Source organism: Perognathus longimembris, chromosome 15 (assembly GCF_023159225.1).
Source record: "Perognathus longimembris pacificus isolate PPM17 chromosome 15, ASM2315922v1, whole genome shotgun sequence".
In the NCBI taxonomy this organism is placed as follows: Eukaryota; Metazoa; Chordata; class Mammalia; order Rodentia; family Heteromyidae; genus Perognathus; species Perognathus longimembris.
Window position 1 is genome coordinate 52,126,954 of NC_063175.1, and position 26,615 is coordinate 52,153,568.

The following is a 26,615-nucleotide window of genomic DNA, read 5'->3' on the forward strand; positions in this document are numbered from 1 at the left end:
TGAATTGCACGATGATGGGATGGAGTGGGAGTCCAGAGAGATTATGAGATTATGAAATCAGCTTACTTGTATTAGGTGCACAACTGAATTGAACAAATCCCTGAGAATCCAGAAACTCACAGAGCTATAAAATAGTTATGTTCAATAGAGTTACTTGCTAATATTTGAAACATTGATGAACAGAGGAGACGAACATAATGGTTTTTCATTGCCTTTTGACATATTTTTGTGTTCTAGTCAAATTACTTATTTTGAGAGGACGCTGATAAGGAGTGGATAAAATAATTTGTAAGAATTAGGAAATTAATCAGTAACAAGCTATCTAGGTTAGAATATTTTGCTACTGAATGACTTTTAGTCCCTGGTGAGAAAACCGTTGAAAAGAAGAATTAATTATTTTCAATCTATGCATTTCATATTTGATAAGGCACATACATACAATGCATGTGTATATAACTATGTTTGTGTAAATATGAGATATTAGCTGAAAAAATATGATCTTGTGTGGCTTACTGTTCATTCTTTTTCCAAGAATTTCCTTATTGGTGACTAAACACACACAAATATACATGCCACATATACTGTACATAAACTGAATATACTTTTATGCACATATAGATATATAAAGATACATAGACTACATACATGCACAAATACCCCATGTATATATGTGTAACTTATATGTTACAGACACAATTTCATTTATGTATTTAGATCAGACTAGAGCTCTGTTTAAATAACATACTGTCATGATTTCTGATGTTGAATCTTGTGATATGGAACACGTTTACCTGACTTTCAGTATACATTTGGATGCTTGTCTTGTTCCTATGTATCTGAGCAAGAGAGCAGCCGTGTACTAGTTTTTTCTAATTGAAAATTCTAATGCAATTTTTTTAATTTCTTAGAGAATCCCTCCCAGGTGGGCAGAGGCTACGTGGCCATTACTATTCTCGACATTAATGACAATGCACCGGAATTTGCCATGGACTACGAGACCACTGTCTGTGAAAATGCACAGCCAGGGCAGGTAGGTTCCCTCACAACTTTGCTCTCTTTGTTTTTGATTTTCTTTAAATTGTCCAGCAGCGATGCCTTTGAAATCATCCGGCTTTAAACTAGCCTACAATCAACTTGTTTCAGCAAAGCTAATACTTTGATGTGTTGCACAAACTAATATTAAAGGAACTTTCAAATGCTGGTTTAATTGAGTGATGAAAGTTCTTGAGAAATAGGAGACAGATATTATTTAAACCCTGTTTAATGGGTAAGGCCATGGATTTCTTTAAGGAGAAATATAGCATATTAAGCAAGGCTGTTTCCCATGTTCCACTGCAGGGCTTACGTACCTTGAAGTTGTAAGAATTAAGTACTGTGCATCCACTTGGCTTGCTCATCTGTATTGTTGGGTGTCTGTGATGTTTAGGAGGATGTGTAATCAATTGGTGCAGCTTGTTTCTGAGGTTCACAAAAGTTAGTTCAAACACACACTTTGAAAAGGCCATGGTTTGTTTATCTCAGCCCTTTCGTAGATTGGGTTCACATTGGTACACCTGATTCATTTCCTCCAACTTATTCAAGAAGATGACCTTTATTATGAGCGCTGAAATCATTCTTCCCTGCCTCAGAGATTTTCCCAGAGCACACCAACGCGCCTTCCTGTTTTCCATTCCCTATTCCTAGGTTATCCAGAAAATCAGTGCTGTGGATAAAGATGAGCCATCCAATGGGCACCAGTTCTACTTCAGCTTAACAACAGATGCAACAAATAACCACAACTTTTCACTGAAAGATAACAAAGGTAAGGCATCATGTCATAAGAGGAGAGCAAATGCAAAAGACTCTGTAAGCAAGAACTGTATCTTCCTTAGGAAGGTTGATTGTGGATTTTTTTTTCTTCTTTATTTTTCTTTAAGAAAAAGCAAGGAAAAGCATTTAAAGGACAATGAGCCCCTCAAATAAATTTTAACTGTAGATTTTTCTGTCATGAAGAAGAAGCTACTATTTAAACCATCTTAGTCCTAAAGCCTAATGGAGAACTTAGATCTAATTCTCTCTTTTACTCTGGATATTTGCCTCCTTATTGAGACACTTTTTTTAATCCAATGATCTAATGGGTTGTGTAAGTTGTGAGACATACACAGAACTTGAAACATGAGAAAAATAATTGCACATCACACAATTCAGATGAATTCAATTATAATTTAAATTTAGAAAAATAACATCAGTTATTTTGGCATGAAGATAAAAATGACCCAGGTGCAGAAAATTAATAGTAAAACAATAATGTGGCCAAAATAGTAATAATAAAAGAAATTCCTCTCACATTTTCTTGCATCAACATTAACCACTCAGAAATTTCCTAACATTGTTACAGAAAAGTTTTTAAATGCCAATAAAGAGATTCTGTTTTTTCTCAATAATATGTATTAGTAATTACAAGAACTTTATTTATGTATTTATTTAGTCAGTCCTTGGAGTTGAACTCTGGGCCAGGGAGCTGTCCTGAGTTCTTCAGCTGTAGGCTAGAGCTCTACCACTTGAGCCACAGCACCAATTCTGGTTTTCTGGTGGTTAATTGAAGCTAAGAATGTCGGAGACTTTCCTTCCCCAGCTGACTTTGAACTGTGATCCTCAGGCCTCCACCTCCAGAATAGTTTGGTAACGAGTATGAACCACCAGCGCTGCTAGGCAATCATAAGAACTTTAAAGAATATACTCATTAAAATAATCTGTTCCTATATTTTCTAGTTACACAATTGCATATGAGGCTATTTTAAGATTCAAATATCAGGGGGAATTGAGTAGTTTTGTTAGCCCCATCCTGTCAGAAATGAAGGGTTCTGAGGTTATTGGCCCAAAGCCATTCTTCAGTACCTTTCTTTAGTGCAAAAAAAAAAAAATACAAATAAGCTTAAAAAATTCGATATGGAAGAATCAATTGTCCTGGCTCCCTTCTCCCCTTAGCTAGAACACACTATTGTCCCTTTTAGTAACAGAAAAGACAGCGCATTCTCTCTGTGAGTAATCCCAGACTCTGATTCAATCATACTTGGGAAACATCATTCTTGATTCTTTGACATATCCCATACAAACACAGATAGAAGAAGGCAGGATCTCCACAGGAAGAATACAAATCTATCACTCAAGGGTCATAGTGCAATACCTCCATGACTGTTGATTGCTGTATGTGTATACAAAAAAAAAATGTCTGAATGGATGAGACCTCTGTTTGATCACACCTCAGCTGCTTCTGGCCCACGGTCCCAGCTGTCTTCTGTCTTGGGGAGCAAAGGTGGAGTGTTGTGAATTTCATTACCACATTCCTGAAGAGATGATTTAACAGTTCCCTTTGCACATGCTGGGTGCTTCAGCTGGTGCTCTTTCCTTTACTGTGTATACATGAGCATACACATGTGACTATGCACACTATTTTGATGTCTTGATATCTGCCTTGCTACATTAAGAATCAGCAATTTATAGAACTTTTTGTACGACATTATAAACACTTACAGTATCTAAACCAATGGGAGGGAAGCCATCAACCTGTGTATTATTAATAATAGTATATACTCAAACTGTGACTGCAAACATTTCCATGCTTAAAATTTTCAGTATCTTGGGGCTGGGGATATAGCCTAGTGGCAAGAATGCCTGCCTCGAATACACGAGGCCCTAGGTTCGATTCCCCAGCACCACATATACAGAAAACGGCCAGAAGCGGCGCTGTGGCTCAAGTGGCGGAGTGCTAGCCTTGAGCGGGAAGAAGCCAGGGACAGTGCTCAGGCCCTGAGTCCAAGGCCCAGGACTGGCCAAAAAAAAAAAAAAATTTTTTTTCAGTATCTTTTCAAGTCCATATATTTCAAAACAGTAAGATTCTGTTATATAAAAAAAGACATTAGGAAAAAAACCTGAGAAATCAGATATTTTTATTATTGTCTCTATTACTGCAATTGATACTTTTTCAAAAGTTCACCCTCCAAAAGCAGTACATACAAGACCATTTGGTGTAAATCAACTGCATAACTCTTGGGGGGGGGGGGGAGAGGGAAGGGGGAGGGGGAAGAAGGAGGAGGTAACAAGTTGAACAAGAAATGTACCCACTCCCTTACATATGAATCTGTAACCCCTCTGTACCACACTTTGACAATAAAGAAAAAAGTTCAATAAAATAAAAGTCTACCCTAAGCTTTCAGTGTTGTTTTGCTTGAGACAGAAATGAGGTTTGCCTACTGTCTACAATACCATAAATTAGTTCAAGCTCACATTGGTTACCTGACTTCATGACCGGCAAGAGGAGGATGTAACTAAAGCTTACTGAGTGGCATTATGATCTTGATATTCCTTTTTTGCTTTATATCTCCATTAATCTAAGGATGTCATAACTTTCCTAATTATTTATCAAAGACAATGAGTTACAATGACTTAACAGTTACAAAAAAATCTATTTCATATCAGGAAATTATAGCTAAATAAATCCTTTTGTAAACCTTTGTAACTAAGGTAGCTATATTTTATGAAATCAAATGATTAGTTATTGAATACAATGGCTTGTTTTATTATTAAGAAAATGTTTTAAAACTTGCTGTTAGGGAAAGAGTAAGTATAGGAATATTATTTCTAAAAATTATACAATAATTTTTCTCCTACATATCTGTGTACAATAACTTCCTCTGTGTTAAAATTTCATCACTGAAGGAGCTGAAGGTGATGGTTACTGGAGGAGACCACAACCATCTTAGGTTTTTTTGTTTTTTCTTTTCTTTTGGCCATAACAATGAGATTGAGTGACACATTCCTAGAACATACTCTCTAAGGAAAGCATGCCTGCAAATTCAATTTCAATAATAGCACATTCCTCATAACACATTTTTTTCTCCACGAAGCTTAGACCTTGTCAAAGAAAAGGTGGACCCTACGTTACACTTGGGTTTCGTTAAGAAGAGAATAACCTGTTCACTTTTGCTATCCCTTCTACAAGCCTGTAGTTTGAAACGCAAGATGAGTACAAGTAATCTAATGTTGATTATTTTTTTTTAGGAAGTTGCACTAACAAACTAGATGAAACGTACAAGTTTTCACATCCAGTTTATAGTCGTTCCTCTGGCTGTGTGTGCGGCGGAACATCCATGTCTAACGTGCCAAGCATAGCATTCTGTCCACCAGATCTCAGCGACATCTAGCTTGCCCTAACTTACGAATGCAAGGAAACAGAGTGGCAGAGAGTTTGGGAAGACGGGTTGCTGCGGGAGGAGCCTTGTGATGCGTTTGTTTTCTTGATCCTAGACAACACCGCCTCCATCCTCACCAGGAGAAACGGCTTCCGGAGACAGGAGCAGTCGGTGTACTACCTGCCCATCTTCATCGTGGACAGCGGCTCTCCCTCGCTCAGCAGCACCAACACGCTCACCATCCGCGTGTGCGACTGTGACAACGACGGCGTAGCCCAGACCTGCAACGCCGAGGCCTATGTCTTGCCTGCGGGGCTCAGCACCGGGGCCCTCATCGCCATCCTGGCCTGCGTCCTCACCTTGCTGGGTAGGTGCTGTCTCCAGGTTGGCTTGGTGCAGAGGAGGTACTGACAAACATCACCACCACCACAGCGCTCCTATGATTCTTAGGCCTTGATAATAGCTTTTTGAGAGGACAGGGGGAAAAAAAAACAAAAACAATGTTTCCCGCATAGTCTTCTGATCACGTGGAAAGACATACTCTCTGGCGACAGTGTCCAGTGCTGTGTGAACTATACACAGAATAAAAAGTGAAACAAACGAATGGCCTGGGAATGTGGCTTGGTGGTAGAGGGCTTTCCTAGCATGCATGAAGCCCTGGGTTCGATTCTTCAGTACCACATACGCAGAAAACAGCAATAACAACAGGCTAGAAGTAGTGCTGTGGTAGAGCACTAGCCTTAAGCATAGACAGACCCATGGACAGTGCCCAGGCCCTCAGTTCAAGCCCAAGGACGGGCCAAAGAAAGAAAAAAGTAGAATAGAGTAACACTAATTTTATTTTTCAAAACAACAGCAAAGAAGCATGCCTCGTGCTTCAAATTTATTATTATTTTTAAATTTAATTTGCGTTGCTCCAATTTCTTTTCTTTAGAATTCTTGAATCTAGATCCTCTAGATTAGAAAGAATGCTTAAGGTTTCCATTATTTTCTTATTTAGAAGTTATGGCTTTGCTGTCAACTTTTTCAGAAGATATTTAAGGACGATTTCCTATATTTGTTTGAAAGTTGTAAAACACTGTAATCATAGCATTACTGCTAGATTCCTAAGAATAGGTGAACATAGTTAACTGTATTTCCCATGATTATTTGGTCATCTGGTGAAACAAGATTTATAACATACTGGGTTGCATTGCATAAGACATTATGCTGCATCCTTTTAAAAACTGAGAAACATCTAATCTGGCCATCCTCTGATAGGGTTATTCTAAAGCCTTTCTCCTTCACCGTGTTCCTTCAGGCAGCAATGAAAAGGAACAAGTCACCTTGCACCCAAGATTATGCTGTTTTCTTAGGATTTAATGGAATTCGTAAATCCATGTATGACCTATTTTAACAAAAGTAGCATTTCCAACTGAAGTTAAGTGTTCTGTGATATTTACCAATTAGATTTGTGCTGGGCTACTGTTTTCTCATGACTATAATCTTAGCAATTTAGGAGGCTGAGGTCTGAGGATTAGGAGTCAAATGCAATTAGGACAGAATGACCTGTGAGACTCTTAGGTCCAGTTAACTAGCAAAAAGTAACAAAACAAAAAAAAATGAAGGTATAACTCAAGTGGTTCAGTGCCAGCCTTGAACAAAGAAGCCAAGCACATGAATGCTGAGTTGTAAGTTGAAGCCCAGAATTCACACACTTAAGACCCAGATTTGTGGAACTGAGTAAACCTTATTTCTACCTCCACGTACACCAGGTCTACACAAAGGGAATCAACGTTCATTTCTGCATAGCTGCTTAGTAGTCTTAAAGCCTGAAATAATAGAACAAATATCATAAAGTTGTTGTGAGAATTAAATGAGATAATTTATGTAAAGGACTGGGTGGCTACCACATAGTGTACATTCAATCTACTTTTAGTGTGATTGATGAAGCCAACATCCTTCCCCTATTAACCAGGCTAAGACCTAGTTAGACATACATTGTAAATAGCCTCATGAACATAGAAGTTATTATCTTCAATAACTACATCTGAGCAAATAAATCTAGATGAATATAATTAAACTTTTTTTCTTCCGCAAGCTTCACAGGTGGTAGAAACCTCAGAAATTTATTAAAAATGACAAGAAATTCTCAGTTAAAGCCTGCTTAGAATATAAGCAGTCAGAGTAATTTGAAGGATAAAAATGTAAAGGAAAGAAATATCTAAGCTGGGTGCCTATGGTTCACTCCTGTAATTCTAGCTATTCAGGATGCAGATCTGAGGATCCCGGTTGGAAACCAGCCTGAGCAGAAAAATCTGTGAGACTCTTTTTTTTTTCCATTTATTTATTTTTTATTTTTTCTATTCATCTGTACAAAGGAGTTGTCATTTATTTATTTTAATAATTACTTACTTACTGTCAAAGTGATGTAAAGAGGGGTTACAGTTTCATACGTAAGGCCATGGGTACATTTCTTGTACTATTTGTTACCTCCTCCCTCATTCCCCTCTCTCTTCTCCCCCTTTCTCTCTCCCCCCATGAGTTGTCCAGTTGGTTTACACCAAATGGTTTTTCAAGTATTGCTTTTAGAGTCATTTGTCTTTTTATCCGTTGTCTCACGATTTTGATATTCCTTTTCACTTCCCTAGTTCTAATACCAGCATATACAGTATCCAGGTACTCTTGTATCCCCTTCCTGTGGTTGTCCCCGCACTATCAGTGTATCTCATCTGTGAGACGCTTATCTCCAATAAACTCCTCAGAAAAAGCCAGAAGTGACCCTATGGCTCAAGTGGTGGACCACTACCCTTGAACACAAACAGGCTCAAGGACAGTGCCCAGGCTCTGAGCTCAAGCCCCAGGACCAGAAGAAGAAAAAAGTTCACTGTGAATAACTTTGTATTGATTGCCTGGCCTTCAAAGGATGATAAGAAGCAAGAAAATTGCATATGTCCACTTTATAGTCACAGATTAACCTACATAAGATTTTTAATTCCCATCATATTTAAAATTAGCAGTCTTCAACTTTCAAGCACAAAGTGAGTTGAAGGGAATGGCTTTGATTAAAATACACTGTATTCATAAACTACTTTATTAAGTGACACCTCTATTGTACAACTACTTAAATATAATAAAAATTTGGAAGAAGGCAAAGAATAAGAGGAGTGTTAGAAGGTATACTGAATATTTTAAAAAGTAACCAGTTATCTGAAGCAACATCCATTAGAAGAGAATTAAAAAAAGGAAGATAAAGCAGTTCTGCCCACATTTCATTATATAAAAAATGAATTGACTTGTGAATTTTGAATCCTGTGTGTCTGTTGAAGCTTACGTGTCTTGCTTCAATTTTAGTAATACTGTCACTTGTGATTTTGGTGTTCTTTGCGATTTTGGCTCTTTGAATATCCTTTTAGTTAATAATCACCTAGTTGGAAAGAGTGGCACTGAATAAGATGCTTTATCTTCATAAACTGATGTGCTGAATTTAAGCCTCTTTGTAATTTATTTAAATATAACATCATCATCATCATCATCATCATCATCACCATGAAGATGTCAATGAAAGTCATTGAAGTAGAATATACTTCTACCCATTCTTCCATACAACATATGGAGTGTGTATGTTAGTATACTTACATTTCAATAGACTTGAAAAAGTCTTTCAAATCTCACATAAGTGTGACTCTTGTTTCTATTAAACATTTTTGTTTAAATATTTACCAATTAGAAAAGTTTCATTTGCCTTCTAAGGAAAAAATTTTATTACTTACATTTTATCCATTGTTGAAAAATCTTACAAGTCTCTATATCCACAAGTGAAAAAACAAACTAAAGACCAAGACAGATCTGAAGGAGAGATTTGTGATTCCATTTTTACACTGATGCTGTTCGATTACCAGCGTTTCTCCATTTCATCTCAGAGTAGTGATCCCTGGTTTTTATTTCCTATCCTATCATAGTGGTTAGAGTTGAGTGTGATTTTTTTGCACTCATTTGTGTCTGCCATCTCCTTCACAGGCTGGGTTTTCCTGCCCTAAGTGCTGAAGACACTACATAGTAGGATGTGGACAGAGTTCCCATCCTGGCATATGGCCTGATGGTTTTTGGGGTCTTTTTGTTGTTGTTTGTTTTGTTTTTGGTGAACTAGTAGCACACTCTTTTTAACACGTTGTTTCTAGATACCAATTAATCTTGTCTCTAGACACCAAGTAGGAGAATTATAACTCAAATCTTTATAAGTTTACATACAAATACCACAAGGAAACAAAGAAGGGGAGATGTCAGACATGGTGAGGAAGATTTTGAAATTCAAGTTCAATTAAGGATGCTATTTAGGAAGCCGATCGATTTTGAAGTCTTACAAAAGGAAAACACATGACGAGTTTGTGCTCCAGTTATGTGACACATTAAAGCGACTTGTAACTTGACAGAAACTGATTCACTGAAGATACTGAAATGTTAACACTGGAAGGCATCCCAAAAAGTCAGCCCTAGTCTAAACCTGGAAGTCAAGGAGAAAAAGACAGGTATAGTTAGGTTTGGCAGTTTCAAGAGTTCATTCAAGTTAGAGGCTAGAAGGGGATAAGATGAAAGGCCTTTTCCATTCACAATCACTAATTCTGGAAATAACAAAACAGAAAATGAACATTCTATATTACACGTGTAAATTTTTCTTTCTCTGGACTGAGGATTCATTAGATTTGCATGCGGAAGTGCTAATCCTTTTCTAACATCTGTCCTAACTTTATGGGTGACTTTTCCTTTCTGATTTCTCTCAAATTCTGTTGTTCTTCACACTTTTTAAATGTTATTTACACCTGAATCCTCTAAATGAAAGGGAAGATCCAAAGAAAAATAAAATGAGGGATTTCCTTTGTTCATACAGAATGCAGCTCCAATAACAGAATCACCAGATTTGAATGCTATGAAAGCATGACTGAACAGCTGCTTCTATGATTCTTTGTGTAGAAAATATTCCTCCATCTACTGCAAGATGTTTTAATATTCTAAACTGTGAACAAAAATTATCTCATGTAGCTGATAATAACATTGACTTAATTAGGCATTTTATCAAAATTGAATACATATTTATTAACATACATAGTAATTTTTCCAAGAGGCCAAAATAGAGAAAAATAATTGTATGAATTACTGACATATTAAATAATAACTTTAGTAGATTTTAAAAAGTAGTAGCGATAATTCAGCTTCACTATTACAATTACACATCTAGAAAAAGTACAGAAAAAGATAACTTATATTGATACAGAATTAAAAAATTTTAATGAATGAGTATATTTAATGAGTATAGAAGGTATAATTTCTACCTTCTATTATAAAATTTTTACTCAAAAATGTACATTTTTTGTAGATAATCATAGATAAATCCTTCCATAACGCATGAGGAGGCTTGTTTCTACTTACTGAAATTGCCACAGCATTTGCTAAATTAAATTTTCTTATTTCCTATTTGGATTTCATTTTCTAAGTAATTAAAGTCCTGTGACATTCCTTCCACCTCTTTGCTCTTCACACATAATTAGGATTCGTCTGACCCAGTTTTATAAACTCGGGTTTAACAAGGTGTTTATTTACTGTGCATAGTTGTAGCTCTTCCAAAGTGACTGGGATGGAGGCCTGACATTTAGCTGTCACATGTCTTTTCATTTTGATTTCTAAAGTGCCAAGTCTGAAGTCTATTTTTCTTCTCGTTACTGTGGCTACTTATGATTTTGTTCAACAGAAAAATGTGTTCCTGGTTTCATAAGTGATGGCAAACATTCCTGGTGGAAGAAAACACACTAAATGGTTGAGAAAGAATAATGGCAGCTCCATGTAAAAATTAAAAAACAAACAAACAGTGCTTACTGTGATCTATGAGAAGAGAATTTAATACATTTGGTGGTGCATTTGATTGTCATACAAACAATAACAAACAGGCTATCATTAGTTAATTTCTGGAACAAATGAGTTCCTCTTGCACACAACCATGAAACCGAATGTATGGAAAATGAATCACATTTTATAATTTCATACTATGAGCTGGACCTTGCTTAATGTAAAGATGAACAAAGAGTTTCTTAGACTACCACTAATAGCTGTACTTATTCTATGAAATATAAATATATGCATATATATACACGTATGCATTACACACACATATTTTTTTCAAGGAATCACACCTAATGCTCCAATGTGAATCAGTATCAGAGTCAAAGCACAGGCAAGACTTGCATGAGAAAGTTCTTGCTATTTTTCCATTTGGGTTTTCCAATTTGACAGTACACTATGTCCTGGAAATACTAAAGGTCTCTGCTGCCATAGTACAGGCAACTGTGTCTTTGATCTGTTCTACATAGTAACTTTATCGTTTATTTCATTAATTCCAGCTGTCTGCCTCAGAATATGCTCCAATTAATTTTGCCCTTGAGAAAACACACAAGAAATTGTGTTTGTTAACTTTGAGCACAAAATTTAATTAAAAACAAAATATAACCTACAAATGTTACACAAGCAATATTCATTGGTCTTAACTCAGATTTCAGCAAAAAATGTACTATTTGTTTGTTTATATTAGTTGAGACATGATGATAATCTTACTCTCCTCTTGGGTGCTACGATTATAGGAATTCCCCCCACTCCCGGCCTGCTTTCCTGTGGAATCATTCTAAGCCACCAGTTGAAACGAAGAATTGTTTACAATATCCTTGTTTTGAAGAAATAAATAATTCATTAAACTTGTAATTTAACTTTTACGTAAGTCTGAAAACATGAAAATGACTAAGTTTTACGCACCTGCTTACAAATCTCTAGGTCACAATTTTTTTTCTTTTTGTACCTTAGGTTAAACTAGAGACTGAAAGATCCACCCCCAGGAGTGCCCCATGCTAATGCCACCCCCCCCCACATTTGTTTAAGTCTTCGTCCAGTACCTGCATTACTTAGTTAACTGGCACACCTGGAGGCAGTTACCTCCTGCTTCACTGAGGTCACATTCAATTCACTTCACCATACCTCACACCTTTCCCTATATAACCCAGCCCAACTGGAGACCCAGCTCTCTTTTCTTTTCTTGCATGCCCTCTGTCTCCCCATGCCACCATCTTGTATGGGCTGGGAGTTTTCTCTCCCCCAAATAAACTCTTCTCTGTTTGAACCATGTGACAGGGTTACTTTCCATGTACCTTACAGAGACATCAGTAGAAATACCAAATCCTGAACCATTTGTCCTTCTTACCATCTCTGCCCCTGAGTTAGTCCCTCTTCATTTTGTCCTGATTTTTTTCTGCGTGTAATGTATCCATGGCTTTTCTGTTGTCTACATTCCATCTTTAATAGCTAGTTTTACTTTCTTAGTAAAGAAATAAAGTACTTTACAAAAGTAAAAGTACTTAATGAAAATAAAAGTAATTTGTTACCATACTAACAAAGAAAACAAAGTAGAGAATATTGCTCTACTCCACTGCTTCAGCACAAAATATTTTTCTTCACACAGGTGTTATCTTCATAGTCCCTCCAGCAAGCAGTTAAGAGGTGTTCTGTGTAAAAATTCAATTTAAAATTTTATTTTTATGTGCACTCACATAGTTAGAAATAATCTCATTAAAATATTAAATGATCTAACATTCCCAAACATTAAATTTTGGAAAATGAGGAATAATCATAATGTATGAATATCCTTATATTTCCTATTACAATTTCTTAGTAGCTCTAAAGTCTGTGGCTTTTAGACATATGGGGTGTGTGTGTGTGTGTGTGTGTGTGTGTGTGTATGTGTACAAAGAATTTTGAAATATTTGTTTATTGTTATTATGGTAATGCACAGTTATTTCCTGTACATAGTCAGGTAATGAGTATTTCTTTAGACAAAGCCACACTTTATTGACTCCCAGTTTTCCTGCCCATCTCCACCCACAAGTTGTGTAGTTCATTTTCAACATAGTGTCTACGGAATATCACCCCTCATTTTTTAACATTAAAAAGATAGCATGCTAAGTTTGTTTAATGCCAAACACTATCCAGTTATGTTGGTCTCATTTGGTCTTAATTTTGATATATGGGGGAGCTTCCTAATGCTAAAGGAGTGATTTATTTCTCACATCTGTCTTTAGCTGATGTTAGCAATCTCACAACCTGGATGTAAGTGTAATACACGAAGACCAGTTCAAGATTTTCATACATAAAAGTGGGACTCCATTTATTACAGACAAACTTTTAATCTGTGTCTATGGCCCGACACCTCAGTTCTATTTAACATCTGAAGTTCACAGAGAAGGACGAGACATTCTTCAAAGACCCCGAGCAGATGCTTGTAATCCTTTTCCGTCAGAATATACCGCTGGTTAAATTAGACCCAAAACATTTAGGAACACTTTTTTTTTTCTTTCCAGCAATTAAGGAGTTCAAAAGGATCTCTTTGTGTGGCATGGCTTTGAAATTATTATACTGATACTGAACTGGCCTTTCAATTTTCTCTGTCAACCAATTTCAAGGGTACAGAAAGACATCAATCCTGAACAGGTGCAGGCAAGGGTGTCTTGATGTATCAAAGTGTTCTATTTTGGAAGGCATTTTTTTAAGCAATTTTAGCACATCGACTGCTGTGAATTGTCACGTAAGTAGGAGGCCAATTCATTTCCCTGTCTGTGTCAACATCTGAGGCCTCATGTCACCATTCCGAATCCCAGGCAGTGAGTGTCCTGAAACCCTTCCCTTTGTTGTCTCCTTGTTCCAGTGTTGATCCTCCTGATTGTCACCATGAGGAGAAGGAAAAAGGAGCCCCTCATTTTCGACGAAGAGAGGGACATTCGGGAAAACATCGTCCGCTACGACGACGAGGGCGGAGGAGAGGAAGACACGGAGGCCTTCGACATGGCAGCGCTGAGGAACCTCAATGTCATCCGAGACACGAAAACCAGGAGGGACGTGACTCCGGAGATTCAGTTCTTGAGTCGACCGACTTTGAAGAGCATCCCGGATAATGTCATTTTCCGGGAGTTTATTTGGGAGAGACTGAAAGAAGCCGATGTGGACCCGGGGGCTCCCCCTTACGATTCCCTGCAGACCTACGCGTTCGAGGGCAACGGCTCGGTGGCCGAATCCCTGAGCTCCTTAGATTCCATCAGCTCGAACTCGGAGCAGAATTACGACTATCTGAGTGACTGGGGGCCTCGCTTTAAGCGGCTGGCGGACATGTATGGCACCGGCCAGGAGAGTCTGTGCTCTTAGCCTTGGCACCTTGATGTCAAATGTACTGAAGGAAAAGGAACAGCCAGAAAGAGAGAGAACAAAAAAAAAAAAAAACCAAGGAAGATCCAACCCATCCTGTGTTGAAAACAAGAACTCTCCTGGCTGGAGAACACTGGTTGTAAATAGTTCTCCACTTTTCAACGGTTTAGTTTTCTGCCTTGGTGTGGGAATATCTGCTTTACACTTAGCCAAGGGACTGGCACTGGCCATAGCTACTGATCATTTTGCAGGTTTGGTTTGGGGTTCTAAATAAAAAGAAATGTGTGGTGGTTTGTGAATAGATAGCTACTCTCATCTACCTGCAATGCTCCCTGACCTGGACGAGGAACAGGGCTGGGAAAAGGTCCTGAACGGACCTTCCCGGCACAGTTCATGAGCAGAATGGGACAGGATGTGCCACTGAAAATCCTGAACTTCTTACGTTCCCACGCTAGGGGGGCAAATTCAATTTACAGTCATGCTTTTAGATTACTGTATGATAGAATTCAGCAGAATTTTATTGCTGTGGGTTAGAAAAAAATATTTTATTTAGCAATACATAAATTCTTGGACTTTCTGACTCAGATGCAAACCTACCAATAAAAGCCAATGAAATTTGATTGAAGGCCGCAGAAACCATTGCATTGCCAATAAATTATATGAGGTGTTTCAAATAGAAGAAAATGGTAAATAATTCTTCAAGTTTGGAATCGCTTGGAGATGCTTGTGTAGGGATTTTAAGAAACGAGTTGCTGTCTATTTGGTGATTTAAGAAAGTACCTCTTCTGATTTGTACAGGAGAATATTGTATTTTTCTGTTTCATTTGACACATAGTGTGATACTTATTTCAGAGGACCAGTCTCTAGTCCATCCAGGTTCCATCTTAATGCCTCATAACACTAAACTCATTGGTTCATGCTGGTCTTTCTCCAGCTTGAGCTTAATTAAAAAGGTAAGCACGGAAATGAAGAATCAATGGTAGACTAATGGAATGCAATCGCTGTTCACATTTCAGCAAGGAGCATGTATTCAAGGACACATGCATTGTTCTGCTGAGGCATTAAAATCACGCAACCACTGGAAGACAGTATTTGTGTTTCAAAAAGACTTCAACAGGCAATGCATATTTCTTTGATGCTCAACTTATTTTCCAAGGTCATGTGTTCCCTATGCTCCAAACACTTTCAAGAATTCAGTTTCCCAATCACTTCCTGGGAGTAAATATGTTGAGGTTGATAAAAGACCAAGTGTAAAAATCCATTTTAAAATTATAATATCAATTCCAGCCCATCTTTCAATCAAGATGTGCACGTGGTCCCCAGAAGCCGAGCTATGTGTAATTTTCCCGGTGGTTTAGAGGTGCCAACGTGAAGGGGGTCATTGCTAGTACCCTCATGTGTTCAAGATAGATGAATATCTCAGAATAATAAGACTTTTTTTTAACAAAAATAATATTTCTACTTATTTTTCCTAGATCATTCCTAGTTTAAAGTGCACATACTCAAGTAAGAATGGATTTATTTTCCCTTACTTTCTCCTTTGCAAAATATTTCACTGTTGGGCTCCTAAGAAATCTATAGCTAGTGGACATGGTGTAGGAAATTGTGTTCTAAATGTTCTTTTTTCTCAGCGCAGACACTAGAATGAGAATATTAAAGTGCTAATTACCTGAAGAGAAACTGTGTCGGACTTTGTAAATGTGCAGTCCACCTTTAGAAAGTATGTGAAAGTGGCCCTCAGCTTCATAAAAATAAATGATTTAATGAATTTGACTATCTTCACACACTGCTTTAATCTGAATGGAGCTATTTCATGAAAAGATAGATATGCTTCTTGCTATATTATCATACACATGTGTAACAATTTTATTACATAGTAAAAGATTTTGACTATGACTTTGACTCACACATGAAACCTTCTCGAATAAAACCACCATAATATGTTTACTCGGTTCAATAAAATCAGTGTGTGATGGGAAAATTAGATAAATGCTAAATCAACAAGGTGTTGAGAACAAGGTGTTGAATAGGTGTTCAATAATCTCCTAGATTTCTGGAGGACTATAGTTTAGCACATATAGATTATGATGTAGAAATGGATGGTTGTGGCACATACCTCTAAATGAAGGTTTGGCTATACTTTAGAAAACAGACATGATATTATGCTTTTCCACTTTTGAATACACACACATATTTAAACATACATACCTATATATAAATATCTATAGGTACATCTGTATATAAACATACATATATCTGTGTGTATATGTTGGATTTGGAAAAGACAGACCTCAAATTATCTAATGAGTTAAAATTCTTTCATATGTTCAATTTATATTTATACAAAAGAGATTATACCAATACAGAATTGAATATATATGATGTACTATAATATTGTTTTTTGTATTTGTTTTTTTTGCCAGTCCTGGGGCTTGGACTTCAGGCCTGAGGACTTTGCCACTTGAGCCACAGCGCTACTTCTGGCTGTTTTCTATATATGTGGTGCTGAGGAATTGAACCTAGGGCTTCATGTATACGAGGCAAGCATTCTTGCCACTAGGCCATATTCCCAGCCCTATAATATTGGTTTTTATGGGTCACAAATTTTTTATTTACTTTTCATTCTAAAGTCTAATGACATATTTGTTTATAGAACATATCGCTTGATAAGGTTTTATTTGCAAATAAGAGATTGAATCAGATTATTAACAAATACAATCTTAAAGTTAATTAAAATATTCCCTAGAAGTAATTTGCATGAAATGGAATGGAGGTGTGGCTTAAATGTTAGAGCACTAGCTGAGCAAGTAAGCCAATTGAGGGAATGGTCCTGAGTTCAAACTCCAGTTCTAGCAAAACATCACTTAAATAAATCTCTTTTGTTTATTTATGTAAACTTACTATTGTACCCAAAACAGCCAGAATCACCACACGAGATTCAACATTTTGGTAGATATCAGCTATGGTAGGAATATTTAGTCCTCTATGTAATCAGCAAATTCTATCTTTTCTTTTCTGGATAATCAGTTGCTAACATTTAGTAGCACTCCCTAATATTTTTTTAAAAGAAAACTGTGACCACAGATACTATGAGTGCACAAACTATCAAATATTGAGATGAATAGAATTTCTTGTATGTCCTAATGTTCAATATAGATGTGTGAAGTGATGGTACATTTGAAGTCCTTGGGATGACAAATCAGAGAACTCAAAGCATTATGGGAAGCAGTGGCTTCACAATTTTAAATTCAGATAGTATTTCAAGTAATCAGTAAATTGAAGTAGTTTTCATTTATTCAAAATTAGGAACCAAAAAAGTTTTTTTTACAAAATTTCAGTGTGCAGAAATAAGTTTATTGTGAAAACTTTAATTCCTTATAAAACATTCTGAATTGCAATTTCTGAATGACTTTAAATCAGCTTACAATACAAAAACAGAAACTTATCATGAATGAAGGTAAAATTACCATCTTGGAATGACAGATCATTTTTCTTGTAATAGTCTAGGATCATCTGTAATCTGAAACCAGGAAGGCTACAATAGCAAAAATGAGACATGTGGAAGCAATTTATAGATAATTCTTTAAGCAATCTATAAATAGAACTGGCAACTCTTTTTCTCTGCCATAAAACTTTGCTGAGATTGACTGTAGTTGAATTTAGATAACAAATGTGTACAGAAGTTGCTGTGTTTAGCTGGTTTTTCATTCTGACCTCTCAGAATATTTAAATTATTTTAACTTTGTGCACAATAATATTTACTACTTGGACGATGAACAGACAGACAGTTATTCTCACATAAAGGGCACAGTTGTATAAAGTGTCAAAGAAATGTATTTTCTTGTGATAGAGTGTTATTTGCATTTATATTCAAATATGAAATCTAAAGAAGCTTAAAATAAACTACATGATTAATGTATAGCCAGTTTGTTTTCAACAATTTAAAGTCTTTAATCACTATCAGAACTATTAAACTTCAATTTTTAGTTTTAACTAATTTGATGTCTATTGATTTACAAGCTGTTTCAGTTATTCAGTTTAATTAAATCACCATTCAAAGGTTTATTTACATTTGATATGATTTTAACTTTAACTTTTTTTTTTACTCTTTTGGATCAGAGATAGGTGAAAGCAGATGAAATTTTTGTGACAGTTAATAGAAGAATCAGTTCAGTTTCTGTTAATGTACTTGTTTATTTGATATTTCATATAAAGCCAATTATTTCAAAATTATTATGTATTATGGTATACTGATGTTTGGTAAGAAAAGCTAACACAATCATGTTAGATAAGATTAACATTTAAACATTAGATTCAGTTGACCTTTTTTGGGGAAACTGGTATAAACTTTCAAAAATATTGGCAGAATGGGTAACAGTGTGTGAATTTTAGGGTATAATTCTGGTGACAAGTTTTGAAGCAAGAGGAGGCCCTGTGTAAGACAATGTGACTCTTGGTAATCATAAAACATTCAGAATTTAACAAGAAAATGACATGCGCTTGTTGATTGGGAATCATTGAAAAGTATATCTGAAGCAATAAGAAACAAATGAGTCTAGTATCACCTGCCTGACATTAGTATGTAATGTCACTTCCCAAATGACTGAGTGATGATAGACACATGTTAAATTTGTAACAGTCTACTAGAAGGATATTGGTAACTGTGGAGAGAGCATTCCACTAACTTATCTATAAAATTGTTTTACTACTATTATATAGATGTCATCTCATTGTCAATACAAAATATTTATTATGCAATGTCATTGTGCTTTCTCTTTTTGAGTATCAGTAAAAATCCTAAGAAAAAGTCTAGGTCAGAAGTTAAATTAAAAAATGTTCTTCTGAGCTTTGCATCCCATTCTAATGCTCTGAAATTTTATATATTCATGATTTAAATAGAGTTAGTGATAGTTTTGCATACTTCAGAAACTTGTGGGAAGATTAAATGAAAGTGCAATATTTGCAGTGAAACACTGGGATATGAGGCTTTATAAGGACAGTTTATAGAAATCGTATATGAAGTTTGATTTTACTTATTGTTTTATAGCAAAGTTAAAGCCTGTTTAGGTAAATGAGCATTAAACAAAACAAAGGCAGTGAGAACCCAAAATTTGGAATGAAAATTGAAAAAAAAGAGGTGATTTACATAAATATGAAGTATGATACTCTAAAAATAATGTAATGACATTTGAAAGACTAGATAGTAATTAATTTGATCGTTTGTAAGTGTTCAATATTAAAATGGACAAGGAGTAACAACAGAGAACACCATTCATGGTGAAACAGTTGGAGAGAAAGGTTTATAAATTATCTTGATCTCACTGAAGAACACAAGTGAATTTACCTAGGGAAGATTATCTTTAAAAGAAGGTACAGTTCAATGTGAACATCAAATGATAGCCTAACTAGCATGTGCAAAGCATAAATGAATAAGAAAATAGATGGTTATGCAGCCATTTGGAAAAGATAAAATGGATTTCAGTGGATTCAGTGATTTTGCAAGTCATAGTGACATCTACATAATTACTAATTCATACACTCAGAAATTAGAGTAGAATAACATTGACCTAACATAAAAATAACTTGAATGAAATTAGCATCATTCTGATTACTCACTATCATTTCCAATATGTTGCAGTGACATACCTTATTCTTTTATAAATGAAGAAAAGGAGACAGGTTCTAATGTCTCATCTCTGTAATCCTAGCTACTCAGGAGGTTGAGATTTGAGGATCCTGGTTCAGAGCCAGCCCAGTCAGGAAAAGCCATGAGATTGTCATCTCCAATAAACTACTCAGAAAAGGCCAGAAGTGTCGCTGAGGCTCAAGTGGTAGAGAGCCTTGAACACAAAGAGGCTCAGGAACATGACCCAGGCCCTGAACCTGAATTCAAGCCCCAGAGCAAGCCCCCGCCCTCCACAAAAAAAAAGATAGAAAAGAAAATTTAAAAAAAATAAATGGAAGGAAAAATCTATATATGACTACTATTCGTCAATGATGTTCAAATCAATGAGTAATTGTTGACAAACACACTCAACTATTAGTATTAGTTGCCCATTTCAACAGATATCATAAACAATTACATTTATAATTATGTAATAAATGAGAATGGTAAAAAGCAGACGTGTGTACTGGAAATCATGGATTTGGGTTTTTTTTATTTCTATTAATTAATACAGGCTGAAATTAATAGTTTTACAATCAGGGTAAGTTATATGATTCACTCTCCTGCCATTTACTACTGTATTTTTGTGAGCATAAGCACATTGTATTTATATAGCAAGAAGAAGAGTATGTTGTATATTTTGTATGATTAGTTTTTACAGCAATCAAAATTATAAGTTAGTAGATCACATAAGTATATGACCACTGCATAGGTGTGTGTACGTGTGTGTAAGCCCATCGAAACACACACATATACACACACACATAGAGGGAAGTGAGACCTTATACTTTATATATATACAATTTGAGGACACAGTTTAAATTGAAGTAAATGTCTTTAAATACTTTATTTTTAGTGGTTAAGTTCATTTGGGCTATACATTCCAGACTCTACAATCAAACTATATGAAAATACTGGAAGAACCAATGTACATTTTAAAAGCTTCTCTATTGCAGATTTTAAATTCTATTCACACAATGAGCTGATGAAATAGAAAGCTTATCTATCAATGAAACCATTACTGGGTACTTACGAGATTCCTCTATACTTATATTAGAAGAACTAAATTCATTTTTACAATTGTAGGCTTATGGGCTACATCAATATAATACTTTAAAAAAGAGTCTCAAAAAATGTGAATTCTGGGCTGGGAATATGCCCTAGTGGCAAGAGTGCTTGCCTCGTATACATGAAGCCCTGGGTTCTATTCCCCACCACCACATATACTGAAAACGGCCAGAAGTAGTGCTGTGGCTCAAGTGGCAGAGTGCTAGCCTTGAGCAAAAAGAAGCCAAGGGATGGTGCTCAGGCCCTGAGTCCAAGGCCCCAGGACTGGCAAAAAATAAATAAATAAATAAAAGATTTTAAAAAATGTGAATTGTGTTGACCACAGAGCTGATCCTGAAATCCAGTTCCTTGGAAATGAGATATTGGGTATAACGCTGGTAGCAGGATGTATGTCATAATATGGAGACGTCCTGTATGTGTTGGTCGAGCAATACTGTCAGTGAGTGACTGTGTGAGACTTTATTTAGCACATGGAGGAAACAATGTGCAGCTCCCTAGTAATAGAATGCAGAATGTACATAATCTATGCAATGAACTTGAGTTAACAGTAGAAAAACAAGGGGTAGTAACCTGAGAGTCCAGCATTCTGTTCTGATTATTTAGTGTTGTTTGCTCCATTAAAAAAACAAGAGGAGAAAAACCATAGCCCACGAGACTAGAGAAGAAAATACTTTCAACCGTTCCTGAAATCTCAGAAGACCCGAGTGACGATGTGTCACTACTCTAAGTGGATGCTTTGAATTTATACCTCCTGATATCTTAGTGCAGAAAATGGATATTGTAATGAATGTCTGATGTTTTATTTCCAAATGATTGATTTATATACAATTAGTAAAATAAATGTTTTCTGTATGAATGTCATGTTAATTCCATATATTCCTACTGTTACATTAAGGTCTTTACAAACCTGTGAAGTAGATAAATTAGGTGCTCATTAAAAAGGGGGCATATCTATTTAGTGGAGGAAAACTGGACTATCAAATAATTACAAAGTATCCAAGAGAGCATAAAATAAATCATACAGATGAAAGAAAGAAAAAAATCATAAGAAATTCTTAAGACTTTTTGCTCATTAACTTTTCCATTATCAAAGACTTTCAAGTAATAGTGTTCTGGTTTGGACAGATAAGAGAATGGAAACGCATTTCAAAATTGGACTCTCCAATTTAATTTCGCTTTAGGTTTTTACAGTCTACTCGACATTTTTATTTATTCTTTTGAAAATATCTCAATTTTGAAAATGATGTGTTCTGGATTTCAAAGGATAGCAATAGTGGAAACATTTATTCTGCCTATCACTGTTGACTATCGTGATTACCCTGTTCCTACTATCTCAGTTGTTTATATCATCCAAAGACAGGAAAATATCCCAGCAATATGTCAGAATAGATATTCCGAGTGGTGCCATCTCTAGAGAGACACATTCGGAATTCATTCTTCTCACTGAAAAAGATGAAAGAATTCCCAACAAGCCACCTGCCTTTGTACAATTAATGGATCCCTAATTAATTAATTTAAAATGAAGGGAAATAAAATAGAGCATGAGAAAGCTGAAGTCTGGGAAACGGACGTTCCAAGCCTCAGGGCCGCTTCCGGAGATCGGAGGCCCGCTCTCCACTCAGAACCTGGTGGGACACCAAAGGAGACTTGCGTGAAGACTCAGAAGTGATGGTTTTCATCCCCTGCTACTCTGAATTATTTTCAAACAAATATAAATTAATCAAAACTCACCACCCATACACGAGGAACTACTAAGTGGGTATAAAAGAATAAAAATCTGAAGAATATCAAATACTGCAATTGCCAAAGCACTAAAAGACAACACATAAAATGTGTGAAGAAACAAAACGATGAATTAAAGCAGGAGGCATAATGAGGTTGTCAGTGGTGTGGTAAGCTTACACAGGAGCTAAACTCTGTATTTACTACAGCACAATTCAATGGTGGATGTCACACACACAATGTATCCACTTACAACAAGAAAAGTGACATGAAATGAACCAGAATACATACAAAAACCACAGCATGAGGCAATCCACAAGGAAGTAAGAGATAGCGTGAATGTGCAGGTCTGACATGCATGAACCCAGGGCCTTTGCAAGTCTGACATGCATGAACCCAGGGCCTTTGCTTTACTCAGCTGTTTTTTTTTTTTTCACTTATGCTGATGCTTTATCACTTGAGCCATACTTGCACTTTTTTTTTTTTGGCTACTTAATTGCAGATAAAAGCAATCTCTTGGATTTTTCTGCCAGGGTTAGCTTCAAACTGCTATTCTCAGATCTCAGCCTTCTGAGTAACCAGGATTGGAGGCATGGGGCAGGAACCAGTGGAACTTACCTGCTTTACATGTGTGTTATGATACCTTTCAATGATGGTTTCCCTGTGCCTTTTAATACACTTGTTCTAATGCTCAGGAAATCTCCAGCCTTACAGCAAACAAGGCTCAGACTGCTGCATTTATTCTGATTAACAAAAAAAGTATTTACAAAACTTTTTACAAAAACTTTATAAGTTTTTACAAAAAATGTTATAAAATATATGAAGTTTCACTTTTCGCTAAAATAAGTGTGTATATTCATAAAACCTTCTGTCACACCTATGAGACATGAATGTGACCCCCAATTCAAATTGAACCAAAATGAAGAGAAGAAAATACCATACTGTAAGGGCCATAGATGCTGGAGTGCATTTTTCTTTTTGGTTTGGTTATAGTTTTGTTTATTTCCCTACAAAGTGCTCTCTTCCTATTTTCTGAATTCATCAAAAAATACAGCACTGATTTGCTGTGTGTCCAGAATGTCACTGAATTATCAGGTTAATTCTTCAACTTTCAACTGGCCTTTTCCATATTCATTTGATTTTAATTCAGGGTAAAGATTGCTGCTTTTGTTTGTTTTGTTTTGTTTTCCTTTGTTCTGTCTTCATTTTGGCATCAGAAAAAGGTCACAAGTAAGGATGTTGAAGATGTTAGTGGCCACAGTTTTGTGAATGAAACAAATCGTATGAACTTAAACACATTTTTTTTTCTTATTCATTGGAGAAGAATTAAATAAAATACCCTCTCCTAGGACATGGTGAGTAATGAGAGTTTGTTCGGATTTCCAGCAGGTCAATGGGAGCCAAGAAAAGAGTTGACATGAGCAGTAATATTTAAAACCACCCTAGTTTTCTTTTCATGGGGTGAAAAGTTAGCTTTCAAAATGAGCTAAGTAAAAAAAATAGAGTTTTTTTTTCCTAAATGAGCATATTTCTTATTCTTAAATTTTGTTATGCATTGTGAATATATACATATACATATATATATGTATATAATCACAAAATGCTTAATTCTCATAACCATGCCTTGCAGGAAAGTTAAGAACACTACTCAGGTCAAGGTTATTTCATCAACAGTGGTCATATCTTTGCTGAGGTCATCCAAGTCCCTGTATTTATTCGCTTATTCCAGACTATTTTGTAAAGTATCTGTTCTGAGGACAGTGTTGATTATACAAAACGGAGTTAAAAGCGCATACTCAGTCCACCACTACTAGATAGTTTTCTTTGAAGAAGTGGTCCCTAGGTGTTTTGCTTTTTAATCCATAGTAATATTTAATCACCAAGGACAGTCATGTGAAGAACACACATTTCAATAGGATTTGGACGGTGTATTCTTTCTGAGTTTATTGGCATTGGCAGCTCTCTAATTCAAACAATCCTCTTCTGACCACCGGCACTAAGTCCAGGACGATGCTTACAGCGACTCTGTCAGATTTCCTGATGTGCGAATGAGAAGACGACATTATTTATAGGTTGGTGCTGCTGGCATAAATGCATCTGACTTTTCGCTACATTGCTTAGGAAACAATGTTTAATTTTCAGCAGTGTGAGGACAAAACTTCGTTGAGAGAGAGAATTTCCAGCTGTCTTTTGTAGTTTTCCATGAGAGTTATATAGATGGATAAGCTCTCCACACTGGTATAAATGAACAAAAATTTAGCTGAAAGGTACTTTTTTGTTTTTACAGAAGCGTGCTTGCTACCTAATGTATACTGAAGAGAAAATGAAGTGAAAAGATAACAAAGGATATTAAAATGTATGTGTAACATTTAATGATAAGTTTTATTTACAGACACTGTGGTTTCTTCCCACAAGTTATTTATTTATTATGAGAGAAATGTGACACAGCAGAGAAATCAGATAGACCTTGAGTTAACCCAGTAATTATTTGTTCACTGCGATTAGGGAATACTGTTATCAAATGTCCCCTGGAAAGCTGTACCCAGAAATACTAATCACTTTTGTGTTGCTCTGGACAGATATGTATAACTTATTTCTAATCAGGAGAACAAATACTGGAAGCCCCAGCTGAAGAACACAACATAAAATAATACCTGTTTTTTTTTATTAAAATATCAACGTCAATAGATAAAGGAAAAGCTAAAGAATATTCCATAGACAAACAAAGACAAATAAAATGCAAGCATATCTAACATTTGAAGGAAAATTTTAGGATGTATTTGTGAAACTGAAACCTGAAGATTAACTTGAACTCCCTTAAGAAATTTTTCCCTTTTTTTGTGGGGGGCACAAGGAGATAACTTATGAATAACAAATGGAATCTTTATAACAGAAATTGGATATTGCAAGTATCTTAATCCTCAAGATAAATCAACATAGGTAAATTAAATAAAATCTAGTATGGGACGGGCACATGGCTATGCTGATGTATACAATAGAAACTTAGAAATAGTTTTGATGGTGATTACTAAAGAGCTATTGGTCTTTTCCCATGTCACGTTAAGTTATTTGCTATAAAATTCTGAGAGATAATTGATAAAGTATACATCCTCAATGGTGAGATATCAACTGAGATTAATCTTATAAACCAATTCACTTTGAAAGAAACTTCTATGAATGTTATACCAAGCATGATCATTTTTCCTATGATGAAAAAAACTTACAAATAGCATATATATCCACTTTACATAAGCTTATGTATTAACTTGATCATTTTTACTCTTCTCTTAACTCTAGAAATATGACTTCCTTAATAAACACTGTAAAACATATAACGTGGTCTATTTTTCATTTCTCTACAAAACTAATAAATGCCCTAATGATGTGAGCTATTGATAAATAAGTGCTCAAATATCTAGTATCAAAAAACTAAAGTTATGGAATATATTAGAGAAGCAAATTTCTCTTAATCATTTAAGATATGTTTATAAATAAGCAAATTAGAAGTGATGGCACATGCCTTCATAAAATGTACTAAATTAAGAAAAATCTTACCTTATATTCTTTAAAAGCTGCAAAAACACAGGATGTAATGACAATTTTATATATAACTAACACCATTGGTAACCTTATGTATCTTTTCCTGGAAGAGCTTAATTAAATTATCTCGCTTTAATTATTAATGTGTATACTATACTCAAGGCAATATCAAACTTTCATTCTGACTTCTAGAAAACACTTAATGATATTCAAAACAAGTCCGTCTCAATTTCTGACTG

At 35.6% G+C, this 26,615-nt stretch overlaps 1 protein-coding gene across 3 annotated transcripts in view; it reads left to right on the plus strand.

The window, feature by feature from the left end:
- The window catches only part of Cdh7 (cadherin 7), a 92,007-nt gene extending 77,601 nt beyond the window's left edge, over positions 1 to 14,406 (plus strand). For all 3 annotated transcript variants that reach the window (XM_048363139.1, XM_048363140.1, XM_048363141.1), the window contains 4 exons: positions 909 to 1,030; positions 1,684 to 1,801; positions 5,287 to 5,538; positions 13,888 to 14,406. In XM_048363139.1, the coding sequence (XP_048219096.1) occupies positions 909 to 1,030; positions 1,684 to 1,801; positions 5,287 to 5,538; positions 13,888 to 14,381 (986 nt within the window). In that variant the 3' untranslated portion in view covers positions 14,382 to 14,406. The remainder of the gene's footprint in view (positions 1 to 908; positions 1,031 to 1,683; positions 1,802 to 5,286; positions 5,539 to 13,887) is intronic.
- The last annotated feature ends 12,209 nt before the right edge of the window (positions 14,407 to 26,615 follow it).